This window comes from Colobus angolensis, unplaced genomic scaffold (assembly GCF_000951035.1).
Source record: "Colobus angolensis palliatus isolate OR3802 unplaced genomic scaffold, Cang.pa_1.0 Scaffold327, whole genome shotgun sequence".
Lineage (NCBI taxonomy): Eukaryota > Metazoa > Chordata > Mammalia > Primates > Cercopithecidae > Colobus > Colobus angolensis.
In genome coordinates, this window is record NW_012116566.1 from 1272641 (window position 1) to 1285918 (window position 13278).

The 13278-nt window shown below is 40.9% G+C and overlaps 1 protein-coding gene across 1 annotated transcript in view; it reads left to right on the top strand.

The window, feature by feature from the left end:
* Window positions 1-1260: 1260 nt before the first annotated feature.
* Window positions 1261-13278, top strand: part of DNAH5 (dynein, axonemal, heavy chain 5) — a 252270-nt gene continuing 240252 nt past the window's right edge. The window contains exon 1 of the mRNA XM_011951766.1: window positions 1261-1531. Coding sequence (XP_011807156.1) covers window positions 1475-1531 — 57 coding nt within the window. The 5' untranslated portion in view covers window positions 1261-1474. The remainder of the gene's footprint in view (window positions 1532-13278) is intronic.

A 13278-nucleotide genomic window follows, 5' to 3' on the forward strand; every position in this document is an offset into this window, starting at 1 on the left:
AGGGCCTGGCCTGGTGGCTCATGCCTATAATCCCAGCACTTTGGGAGGCCGAGATGGGCAATTGCTTGAGGCCAGGAGTTTGAGACCAGCCTGGGTAACATGGCCAAACCTGCCTCTACAGAAAATACAAAAATTAGCCAGGTGTTGTGACACTTGCCTGTAGTCCCACTTACTAGGAAGGCTGAGGTAGGAGGATCACCTAAGCCTGGGAGGCTGAGGCTGTGGTGAGCGGTGGTCATGCGACTGCACTCCAGCCTGTGTGACAGAGTGAGACCTGCAGGTCTCAAAAAAAAAAAAAAAAAAACCTACAAACAAACCTGAACTTCCTGTGTTTTAGTTATTTACTTACCAAATAATATTGAGGTCTAAATGTTGTCTGTTAACCTGACATATGGAGGCCGCACCCTAGCCTTGGATATCGACCAGGCGAATCTCCATGTTCTGATACCATGTCAGCACCGTGGCTTCTAAGTCAGGCTCCACAGAGGTTGACTAGCAGGATGTCACCAGGATGAGTTCCCAATTTCCTGATTATCCTTGGATGACCTTTTAGGATCTGAGTTGCTGGACTGTGAATTCCAAGGACTAAATTCTAGATTCAGCAAGACCAACCTTAAATGTTCTGCCTTTTATTCATCTCGATGGGAGAAACCATACATGAGAGATCTCTCAAAGCGTTTGGCAGTGTTTTCCCATTACGTCTTCATAGTTAGGATGATCAAGATGTTGAGCCACATAGAATAAATTATGTTGGCTGAAGTGTATGTGCAACTGTGTGAGCACAAGTAATTTATGGACATGGTTTGCTATTTGCATATGAAATAGACTTCTTGTTCTTTATGGGGGAGAGAATGGCTCCTTTGGGTCACAATTAGCCTATCTGGCAATTAGTCACAATTAGTCACAATGCTGGCAGTGCATCGTGCTTGCAAAGTTGTTTAGACAAAGTAAGACTGAGTTTGTCGAGGTGGACAATATATTCAGAGCTGTGGCTTCTCGGATTTCTAATTTAATGTGGTTTAACGTTTCTCATTGTTCAAAGAAACTATTTAGATATCTCTGTTGACCCAATGCTTATTGTTGGCCAGTGTACAGAATTAATTGAACAACAGAAGGAGTTGTGTTGCTGCCGAGCTGTTAAAATGCTTTGATTGGTTGATAAACATGATTAAGAGGCACGGTTCAACTGTGTAGTGCATAAACAGTATTACCCTAACAACACCAGGCTTCGAGAGAGAGAGGAGAGGCCCCAGGGCAGAGACTCTGGGAGAAAAACTTGAGTGGTATAAGTGGAGTTTTAATTTTTATTCTGTGAATGTAGTGAATAATACATGCAAATTAGAAACGTGCAAGTAAAATGCTGGTCCTCCAGAAGACTTTCCATTTGGAAGCCTGTTGGGTGTTGAGCAGGTCTCCCAGGAGTTAGAAGACCGTTCCAGAACAACTGACTCCAGCCTGTCCCTGCACTGCTACAATGTTTAGGATTGGCAGGAGACAGCTCTGGAAGCAGAGCGTCACCCGAGTTTTAACGGTAAGGTGCTGTTGTCTGTACCTTTGCACGTGTGTTTTGGATTATCATCTGTCAAACCTGGGTGGAAAAAAAAAAACAGCTTAAAAATGTTCATAGTCATACACTGATGAATTTGTGAGAAACACGTTTTTTAACTAATGTTCACATGACGCCTAGGCTACATGTTGATTTTTTAAATAAAAAAAAAAAGATTTGCGTTCATAGGCTTTTCTGCATATTGCCACTTAAACTATGCACATAGAAATTCATGCTGCATCCTTTGGGAAGATGCTTTCCTGGGGTGAAAAACATTCATGGTGGTTTGGGCACTTGTATTCTTTCAAACCGGTAAATTTTAGTTAAGACAGATTCTAGGCCGCAAGGTTTAGGCTTTGAAATCACTCCCCTGTTCTGTATGCCTGCAAATGAGGACACAGACGGTGAGATGCAAGGCTGTGCCTTTGGAAGTCACATTGAAGAATGAGCTTCCCTAGCATAGGGCTCAGCTCAGCAGCTTTTTATTATGCAAATGCATAGAGAGGGATTTGGAAACCTCTTCCACTGCCGATTAATGTCAGAAGAAAATGGAGGTTTCTGTAGGACTCAGTTTTCAACCATTAACCCATGTTTCCTACTGGGCTTGATCACTGTATCTTTTTGTGTATCCCCAGAAGCTCACACGATGCCCCCTTGCCTGTTGTTTTTACCACAAAAGAGCAGGCATGCTACCTCTGAATTTTCTAAGTACGCCACCACCTGCCACCCCTCACTTGCCCAAGCCCCAAGATTCTGAGGCATCCTTCCCAAGGTGAATGTCTTCCAGCCAAGCCCCTGAACTTGCTTGCTGGAGTTAGAAGACCATTCTGGAAGAGCTGACTCCAGCCAGTCCATGCGCTGCTTATTCTTTAAGACCAAGTGCTAGTGTTGCCTCCTCTGAGAAGCGTCCCCTGACACTTTGAGGAGGAGGCGAGAATTTCCTTCCTATACCCTGTCAGCACTTTCCTTCGATGTCTTATGGAGTCCTTGTTACATCTCTGTAGTGAAATGACATTTGCCCACATGTCTCTTTCTCTTGCTGGATTGTGAGTTCTCTTCATTTAAAAATAATCTTCCTTTAACACAGAGCTTGGTCCATAGTATATGCTTGGTCCTTAATAGATGCCTGTGGAATAAGTTGAATGAATTAAACATTTCACATGTCTGAACATTTTTCCTGTACTTCAGTACCAAGTCTGAAACACAACAATTGATGATAAAATCTCAGGCATAATTGATGAATTAGATTCTTCCTTGACATGAACTATGCTTTGAGAGTAAGTCAAGTGTTCTGGAGGTTTCAATCATATATTTAGGATGCTGGTTTGGTTCACTCCACTGAAGTCTGATATTAACAGAATTATCTTAATAGTATTGCAGTATATTATGTAAATAATTATACAGTTTCTACTTAGTGCACTGTGTTAAAGAAAAAAATTATTCGATTATGATAATCGAATTATCATAAAAAAATTATGATAAAAAATTATGATACTTGCTAAAGCATAATAAGTAAGACTTTATTCAGGACCATCGAGTTAGGTATAAGGACCTATATGGGGAGTGAGGGGAGAGATTGGGCTCCCCTGTGAATATGGCATGGCCAAGTGAGAATTTGTAGCCAAGAAGTAGGGCAGGGGTCAGTGGTTAGAAGGGGAGGGGGATTCTGGCGAAACTGAAGACCTGCCAGGATTCTTGCTGAAGAAAGGCCAGGGGGATGAGACAGCACGTGGGGGATGGTGGAGGATGAGGAACTCAATCAGCTATCGAAGGTGATCAGATATTGAGTACCCTCTACCGGGGATTCTTGTTAACTGACTTAGCAGAGTTCTTTGCTAAAACTAGATTTTACAAGGACATGTACAGATGGGCCTAGGAGAAGATTCAGAAACCTGACTAAAGTTTGGCCAAGCAAAGAAACTTTGTCAACTGATAAGATAACTTGTTATATTATAACTTCATGATCTAAAATGACCAATGGGAAACTTTCCAGAGCTACCTAACTATAAGTATGTATGTACTTAACTACTAAGTTCCAGACTAAGGTCTGGAACTATTATTGCAATCACGCTATGTTATAATTAGGTTACTGTAATGTAATAATTGACTTTATCCATAAATATCATGCCAATAACAACCAAATGTACCATAAACAAAATCAAGCCATGTATCTTTTTTCTTGTACAATAAACACACATTATTTTAAATTTAAAAACTTGAAATTATTCTGTATATATTCAGTCACTCATTTGCAAAAATTATGGTCCAGATCTGATGTCTGTCTTTTTTCTGCTTTTCTCAGAGATAAAGAATGCTTAGTACCAAGTTACAGGTGTACGATAGACAGGAATTCCAGACTTGTGAATTTTGTTTTTCCTTACTTCCCTAAAATGAAACTGAAGTCTATAATTTTGTTGGTTGACTTTGTTGACTTCCAGAAAAAAGAATAACTTGAAAGATAGATGATAGTCCTCTAGACTGTTAAATTTACCTAATTGCAAAGCTGGTTTCAAAATGGAGAAAAGTCTTCTCCCCACTACAATGGAATGTGTATTGTTCCTGTTTTGTGCTGAATGTATTTGTGTTAGGGAATGCTGTTGCTCATGAACTTTCAGATTGCTGCAAGTTTTCTCTAAACAGTGACTCTCTTGTGGGTAGAAGCTGTGGGGGAAGAGAGCACACCTCCCTCCCCTGCTGAGAATCTCTGCAGGAGGGCAGCCACTGTTTCCAGTGGGGTGCTTTGTAGAAGACAAGACAGAAAGAACCTTTGCTCTCAGGTTATCTTTTGAAATCTGAAAAGGTGTCCGTTTTCTCATTCTCTGGCAAATTAACCAAACCGTTTTCAGCATCCTGTTAATCAGGCCCAGGCCTGTTTGGCCAAGTCAACAGATTTCACATAGAGCAGATCAAAACCATTTCCTTAGAGCACTGGCAGGTGAATGGATCTAGGGTTTAGCTGGGAAGAGAGAGGTACTGTCTGTTTTTAAATTTTTTTTTTTTTCATTTTGGAGACAGAGTCTCACTCTGTCACCCTGGCTGGACTGCAGTGGCGGCATCATAGGTCACTGCAGCCTAGAACCCCTGGGCTCAACCAGTCCTTCCACCTCAGCCTCCTCAGTAGCTAGGACTATAGGCATGCATCGCCACATCTGGCTAATTTTTTAATTGTAATTTTTGTAGAGATGGAGTCTCGCTATGCTGGGCATACTCAAACTCCTGGCCTCAAACTCCTGTATCCTCCCGCCTCAGCCTCCCAAAGTGCTGGGATAACAGATGTGAGCCATTGTGCCAGTCCTGGTGCTGCTTGTTAAGGCCCAGTGAGCACTCTCTAGCCTGAACTAGTTAAGGCCCAAAGATGCCCCATCATTATCGTGCCATAGCTAGACCCTGGGGAAATGTAACTGTATGGCAAAACCTGTCCATTCCACGAATATCTCTTGAATGCCTGCTCTGTACTAAGTGCTGTGCTCTGTGATGTGGCAGGGAAAAACCCAGCTAGACCCCATGGAATTTAGAGCTGAACTTGTTCTTTCTATCATTCAATGTTTGCCCAAGTCTAGTAAGGAGAAAAGAAGAAGTTAGAGTTAGAAGATCCTAAAATTTATGTCCTGGGACTTTCTCTATTAAGTTTCTACCTTAAGTGAGAACTTAGTCATACTAATCCATCATGATCAATTTATAAAATGACTTCCTTGAGAACAGCGATGTCAGGCTGGGCTGTACATTAGAATCACCAGGGGAGATTTTGAGAAATACCAGTGCCTGGGCCCTGCAACTGACCAGATAAGTCAGAATTTCTCAGGGGTGGGAGGTCCGGGCATCAGTATTTTACAGCTCTCCAATGACTTGAATGAGTGGCCAGCTTTAAGCACAGTGGTTTGTTGAAGTTTGGGAATTCCACTCCTGTGCCACATATAATGTGAATGGTGACATATTATATATATGTTTTTAGCATATGGGTGAGGGCCATTTGAGTTATATGGTCCCTGCCGCCAGAGGGACCTCTTGAAATTCTACATGAGAGGCATTTCTGATTTTGGAGTGCAATCACTGTGGGGTTAGGGAAAGAGGATACATGGCCATGTGAAGGTCCACCAAATCTCACTTCAGGCCCAGAAATTTGGTGTGCAGAAAACAGACTCTAAGTTAGAATTTGGGTGATGGAATGTCAGGGAGAGGTGAGGCTGTGCAGACCGGGATATGCCTACAGCAGATTTGGGGTTGGTCTGGGTGAAAAATTCACACATCATAAATGCTGAAGAGAGAGTTCTTTATTTGCCTGGAAGGAATGATAGGTGAGGGAGTGAGTAAATGGGGAGAGTTAGAGGCCTTGGAAACTCCAGCAAAAATAGACAGGGTGCCAAAGTTTATCCCTGAACAGAAGAAAATGGATGGTACCACACGCTTAAGTGCTATCTCTTAGCAATAGAGGGAGAGTGTGGCTCTTGTTAAATAAAGGAGGGCGTCACTAAAGCACCTGCTGTGAGTGGGATTAGCCAGTGTGGTGTCTCTTTCCTTTCCTGAAACCACTTTACTGAAGTGCTGTTAATTCGGGAAGGAGGTGCTGTGCTTCTTCTGTGGCTGTGGCGCTTCACCAGGAAAAGTGAAACGAAAGGGGAGTCAGAAAAGGTGAGACTTGAAAAGTACAGTTAGGAGTGGAGAGTCTCTAAATTGTGGTTCTCCCAGCCAATTAAAGAGCAGGTTAGGCTGGGCTGGGAAGCATCACAGAGCAGCCTCTTCTCTCTGAGAGAGACTGGGAAAGGAGACAGGGCCCTGCGGGTTGAAACAGAAAAGCTGGAAGACAAAGAGGGAGGCTTCTCTCTGTCGGAAGACAGGGAAATAGGGTTGATTGTAGAGGACTCTAAGGGTAAATGAGTTACAGAACTGCTTCCCTCAGTTTCTCTAATTCAACAAAATAAAATGGGAGGCAGGTAAAGCAAGGTCAGCTGTATTTGCTGTTAAATTGAGGGGTAGCTACTATCCTACCCAGGATAGAATTCTGTGTAGTCATTTACGTTCCAGGCACAACAGCATGGATCCTATTGGCTTAATTTTGATTCTGCAATCGTGGACTTACATTGGTCTAGAATAATTTGCTCCAGCCCTTAATTACTTGAGAGTGATTTGTAAAATAATTTTAAAATTATTTAGAGATATTCATTGAGGATCTTCAGTGTGCCATGGCCTGTTGTTGACACTGCTGCTATCGAAAAAATCAAAATGGAAAGCATCCCTTCCCTGTAAAGCCGGTGCTCTTGTAGGAATGATGAGATTCTCTTGTTATTTACTTTGTTTTACTGCTCAGGAGATAAGAAGGATCAGGTTACGTATGTGGCAGATAGGAGAAGTAAACCATTTGGGTGTCTTTTAAAGAAGAAAAGAAATACGTATTTTTCCAATAACCGGGCATTTCAGCCATGCATGCACTTTGAATAATTTTCTTTTTCTGCTCATGAATTTGTCCTGATTCATCCACAGTTGGGGAAGGTGAAATAAAGTGAAGTTAACTGGCCTAAGATGATCAAATTCATGTCCTTGGTTTCGTTAGCACTGTGTTCTCATCAAGTGATCAATTATCTGTGGACTTGAGATTGACATTGACAGCCAAAGGGAAACCAGTCATGGATGTATTTCCTTTAGTTATATAAGATAAGGAACTTTAACGATATAGTGGTTCTGTCTTATCCACGGGGAATATATTCCAAAACCTTCAGTGAATGCCAGAAACCATCGGTAGGACTGAACCCTATATATACTATGTTTTTTTCATATATATGTGTGTATATATGTGCATTTATATATGTAAATTTTTAAATATATACATACGTACATATATACACCTATATGACAAACTTTAACTTATAAATTAGACACAGTAAAAGATTAACAACAATAATAAAATAGAAGAATTATAACTATATACTGTAGTAAAAATTGTGTGAATGTGGTCTTTCTCTCTCAATATATCTTCTTGTACTGTATCTACCCTTTGTGGGTTGATGTGAGGTGATATGAAGCCTGCATAATGAGATGAAGTGAGGTGAATGCTGTAGGCATTGTGATACAGTGTTTGGCTGCTACTGACCATCTGATGGTATAGCAGGAGGACCATGTGCTTTGGGTGATCCTGGATCATTGAGCTATGATGATGTCAATGATTGGATGCCAGGAGATGATGTTGATGATTAATGGTTAGGTAATGTCTACAGCGTGGAGATGCTGGATGAAGGGATGATTCATATCCCAGGTGGTATGGATTTGGACGACATGAGATTTTACCACATTACTCCAAAGGGCACACAATTTAAAACTTGTGAATTGTTTATTTCTGAAATTATCCATTTAATATTTTTGGAATAAGGTTACCACAGGTAATGGAAACCATAGAAAGGGAAACCTTGGATAGGGATTGGAGAACAGCTATAATTCATAGAGTACATTATTTACAATTATCTCAGAAGGGGATTTTAACCAATATGATACTGTATTATATTTGGTATGTTACTCTATGTATACACATACATAAAGAACAAAATACTTAAATCAAACAAATAGAAATATATTCATTTCAATGTGTGCAACTGGACTTCCTTAAGTCAGATCTCTTTCTCTTTCTCAGATTCAGACGTGCAACAAAGCTAATCATGTCACCTAGAAAAACTTTTTTCTTTTAACAACAAAATATTCTTTGACTGCAGGACCCATTCCTTTCCCTACCCACTTCTCCGTGCAAAGGTATTGAATGAGGACCTGGTATATACAGTATGATGTAGATAACAGTGATGCTGTCAGATGGAAGCAGCAGTGAGTAGGGAGAATCTGGAGCCTCACCTACTGACCACCCAAGTGAGGAGCTAACCTCCGAGGCACTTTCAGGAGTAGAAGATGGGGTGAGGGTGTTATCATTTTCAGAGAGACACAGAAGCGCAGTGAGAACTGAATACATGCATCCCAGCTGGAAGCACCTAGGTACCAGTCCACACTGGCACCAGAATATCACTGATATAACTCAGGAAATGGGTGTAGTTAACTGGTCTCCATCCACAGCTCCTCTTATAACTCTTGTATGGGGTCTCCTGTTAGAGCATACTAGATAACTGTTAAGTGCATATTTTTTAAAAAGTGCTTATGGAATATCAGTTTGAAGTTATGCAAAATTTTTAGTTGCCCTTGAGCACGCTATGTCTTGGTCTGTTCCTGTAGACAGCAAGGGCTTGATTTCCAGCCCTGCCACTTTCTTAGTTGTGTGCTTTTGGGAAAGCGGTTAATGGTCCACAGTCTTGATTTCCTGGTGTGGAGATAATAATGTCTGCTTCATAGGGATTTTGTGACAATTAAACCAAAACATAGTGAGCAAATGATGACTAACAGAACCAAGCTGGCAATGCAACCAGGGCAAACAGTGCAATATGTACACTTCAGGAGGGTCTGGGAAAAGATCTCCTTGCTTAGGCACAAGGGAACTCTCAGACCCAATAGCCCCATCCTCCATCCACTTCTGCTGGCTGCCAGTGGGGTCAGTGGAGTAGATCTGTGTCAGGAACAAACCTGCCAACAAGTCAGAGCTTCATAAGGGTGGAGGAAGCTTAAACATTTGTACACTTAAAAGCAATCATTATGAAAATGTTTTGTTGCACTTAAATTTTCACGTCCAGGGTGAAATCCTTGGTCATGCCATTTTAATTCAAGTGCTGTTTGATTTAGTGTGATCACCAAGCTGCTTGCAATTTAACCCTCACAAACATCTTTCAAGTTGGGACTTTTATATCCTTTTACTTTTATCTTCGTTTCTATAAATGAGGATAGCTGAGGATTATAAGCCTGGAGACAAAATGAAAGGCTGATGATGTGTGTAGTTTATACACAGCTTGTGTATATAAACATGCAGACTCGGGCTTTGGTTCTACAGAGTTAAAGGCAAAGGTTAGTATGTTTTAAACATCGGATGGATGGATTAGTTTTGAGACCGTCATAGAGCTTTTTGGAGTATTTGTTAGGATTTGTATTTTCAAATGTTGAGTCTGTAGATTGTATAAACGATTGAAGTCATGAGAAGTAGCCCACATATTGGAGGAGGAATGAACCTTGGCTGTCACCTAGTCCAACACTTTCATTTTGTAGTTGAGGAAATTGTGGCCTGGAGAGGTTAAATGAAAGATGTGAGGTCTTGCAGTTAGTGTCAGAGCTGGCACTAGAACCTAGCACCTCATTCTGACAGCAGTGCTCCTTCGTCTATGGGGGATTGGCCACCTGGGAAGCAGAGCTCCTTTCTTGTGAGATAGTACATTAGCCACTCTCCCATTTCAAGGCAGTAGTAACAGCTCATCACAAATTGCCGCAATGTTTTAATACTGCTCTAGATTTCCTTGGATATTGAATAGGTTTCTGGCCATGCTCCCAACCCCTATCCATTGGTGCTTGTTCATACAATGCAAAAAAATTTTGATAGGACTCCGGAAAAGTCTTGACATAGTTTACCTCCTGCCTTCTTAATCCCTCTCTACCTTCACTTTCCAAGTGTCCTCGGTGTTTCAAAGGCCAGCAGGACAAGCCAACCCCTGGAGAACTAGTCACCTGACTGCTTGTTGCTGTGGTTCCCTAGCAGCCAGAAAGCTGCAGGGTTAGGTTTGTGGATTGACAGTGTACTATTCTAATTACTAAATATTTGTTTGACATTATTGACTTTTTTATGGCAGTTAAAAAACAATCTCAGTATTATCAGGATACCTTAGTGTGATGCAATGGAAGTTGAGATTGATAAACATTGTGGCCTTTCATCTATATGACATTAGGATTGACTTCATATTACTTGTCTTTAGGCAAGAGAACAATCAGTTTAAATAAGAGCATATATTCAAGTCTTAACATGCTTTTAAATATATTAAATAGCTTCTGAAAACATTTACTTAAAAATATGTCAATAATTAGCTTTGTATAAATAAAGCTGCTTTGGAAGTTTCTTTCTCCTGTGGTATTTAAACAAAATAGAATAATTAGTGTTCTATTTTAGGGAGTGATTTCTCTTTTTTTCCATTAGAATATTTTTTCCTCTGGAATTGGAAACAATTGGGTTATGGAGTAATGTGTTGCCATGGGAGAATCTTATTTAAATCTGTATGTTCTTTGGAAGCCCTCAGTTCCTTGCCATGGAAGAATCTTTTTAAAAAATCTCTGTGCTCTTTGGAAGCCCTCTGTTCCTTTACATCTTGAATCTTCATTTGCCACCTCTTTGTGTTGTTGCTGAATTCCTGGCTCCCCGGTTGACCTCTGAGTTCTCAAGCTGCTAAAGATATTTAGCACAAACTTAGAGCGATCACTTAGAGAAAAGTCTTTTATTTCTCCCTGCCAGGAAGGTAGAAAACAGTTCAAAACAACAGGACATCTTCCTGGCTTTAGAGACATTTGAAAAAAGTTTTAAATTTACTTTTATTTGATGTTTATATTTTATGTCAGGACCTATGTTAGTTCCTTTTTAAAGAAATGGTGAGAAAACAGGTAGATTATCTGTTTTTTTAAACCCGAATCTTGCCTCCTCTTGCCACCTCCCCGGCAAAGTTGTCTCTCAGATAGGTAGTCCTTCAAGTTCAGAGAAATGTATGTCAATTTTATAGGTCTAGCAATAACCTTTCAGTTGCTCTGAAATCTCCAACTTTTTCATCTTTGCTTTTCCATAATTCTTTTGTACCTTAAAAAATTCTTCCTTGACTCTAAATTTTCCTCTCTATTACTACCACATCCTGTTCCTTTATAGTCAAGTTTCTGGGAAGAGTAGTTTATATTCAGCATTTTAATATTTCTCTTTTTCCAATCATGCTTTTCTCAAGTCTATATTTATTTCCATCCAACCAATGAAATTATTCTAACAAAATTACTCTGTTATTTATTTTTGCATTACAAACCATATCAAAATTTAAGGGCCTAAAGCAGAAACAATCATCTGTTATCCCTCTTAATTCTGTGAGTGACTGGGCTCTGCTGGGTGGTTCTTCTGCAAGTGTCATTGGCCGGCTTGCTGTCATCTGTAGGGGAAACTTAGGTTGGAACATCCAAGACATACTTAGATGGCTGAAAGTTGGTGCTGGAGTCAGCTAGAAGGTCAGAAGGTGCCATTGACCAGAACATTTTGTTCTCCTCTGTGTGGTTTCCCTATGTGACTGAGTTCTGAGGCAACATTCTAAGTGCAAAGGCAGAAGGTGAAGATCTGTTAAGAACTAGCCTAGGAAATCCCATCTCATTTACCCTCAGATTTTTTTGGTGAAAACTGGCCAGAGGGCTAGCCAAATTCAAGGGGAGGGGGAATACATCTATTTCTTGACAGATTAGTGGCACAGTCACACTGCAAAAGAGCTATAAGAAGCCGCAACCATCCTGTAAACACAATGCCTAAAGATATCCTAATTAACCCAACCAATCCTGTATAGCATTGTTGCTATTGGTCACTCTCCATGATTTATTGATGCTACGGTTTCTTCTTTTCCTTCCTATCTCTTTGCACATTCATCCTTATTTTATTTTTTGTTTTTTTTTTTTTGAGGCGGAGTCTAGCTCTGTCACCCAGGCTGGGGTGCAATGGCACGATTTTGGCTCACTGCAGCCTCTGCTTCCTGGGTTCAAGCGATCCTCCTCCCTTATCTTCCAGAGGAGCTGGGATTACAGGCATGTGCCACCTTGCCTGGCTAATTTTTGTATTTTAATAGAGACAGGGTTTCGCCATGTTGGCCAGGCTGGTCTTGAACTCCTGAGCTCAGGTGATCCGCCCACCTTGGCCTCCCAAAGTGCTGGGATTATAGGCATGAGCCACTGCCCCCGGCCTCATCCTTAGCTTTCTTGATTTGCACTTCTTTTTCTCCTTGCTCCTGGGATACTGGTGGTCCCCAATTTTCTTCACTTTTTGTGTTTTAATTTCCATACGTTTGTTAGAAAATCATGTCTGCACTCATGGTTTAAACTTTGATTTATTCATTCATTTGACAAATATTTATTGAATGCACATACCATCTGCTGGTTGAAAGAGCTGTTGATGTACTTTTGCAGGTTCTGTACTGCACAACTGCAACAGGTACCACATTGTTTTCACACTGATTGACATTGTAGCTTTTATATTGACCGTCTTCTCTATGTCTATGTCTATGTGTGCCTGTGTCTATATCTATATATATGTCTGTATCATATCAGTGGTTCTCAACAGGGGAGGTTATTTTGTCCCAGGGGCGCCATTTGGCAATGTCTGGAGACATCTTTTATTCTCATGAGTCGGTGGTGGGGGCTACTGGGACCTAGAAGTTGGAGACCAAAGGCACTGCTAAAACCTCATATCGCACAGGACTGCCCCTCACAACAACAATGGTCTATCTCATAAAGTCATTGTGCTGAATTGAGAACCTGCATGTTATCTGTATCTGCAATGCCATTTCCCCTTGAACATTTCCAGTGGCCTGTCTGCCTCTTCCACCTGTGTATTGACTCACCTCAAAATCTTACACATCCAAAAGCTGAACTTATGATTATGTTGCTTCAACCTGTTCCTCTTGATGAGCCCAGTGTCTGGGAATGCCACCATTACCCACCTGACTGCCTCCAGGCATGCATTGCATCAGCCCACTTTCCACACTACTGTTAGAATGATGGATTTTTCAATGCTGCACAGGCAGCTAAACACCTGTCTCTTCTGATTTGAAAATCATCAGTGATTCTCCATGCATTTCACATAACAGTTAAACTTTGTAATGTGG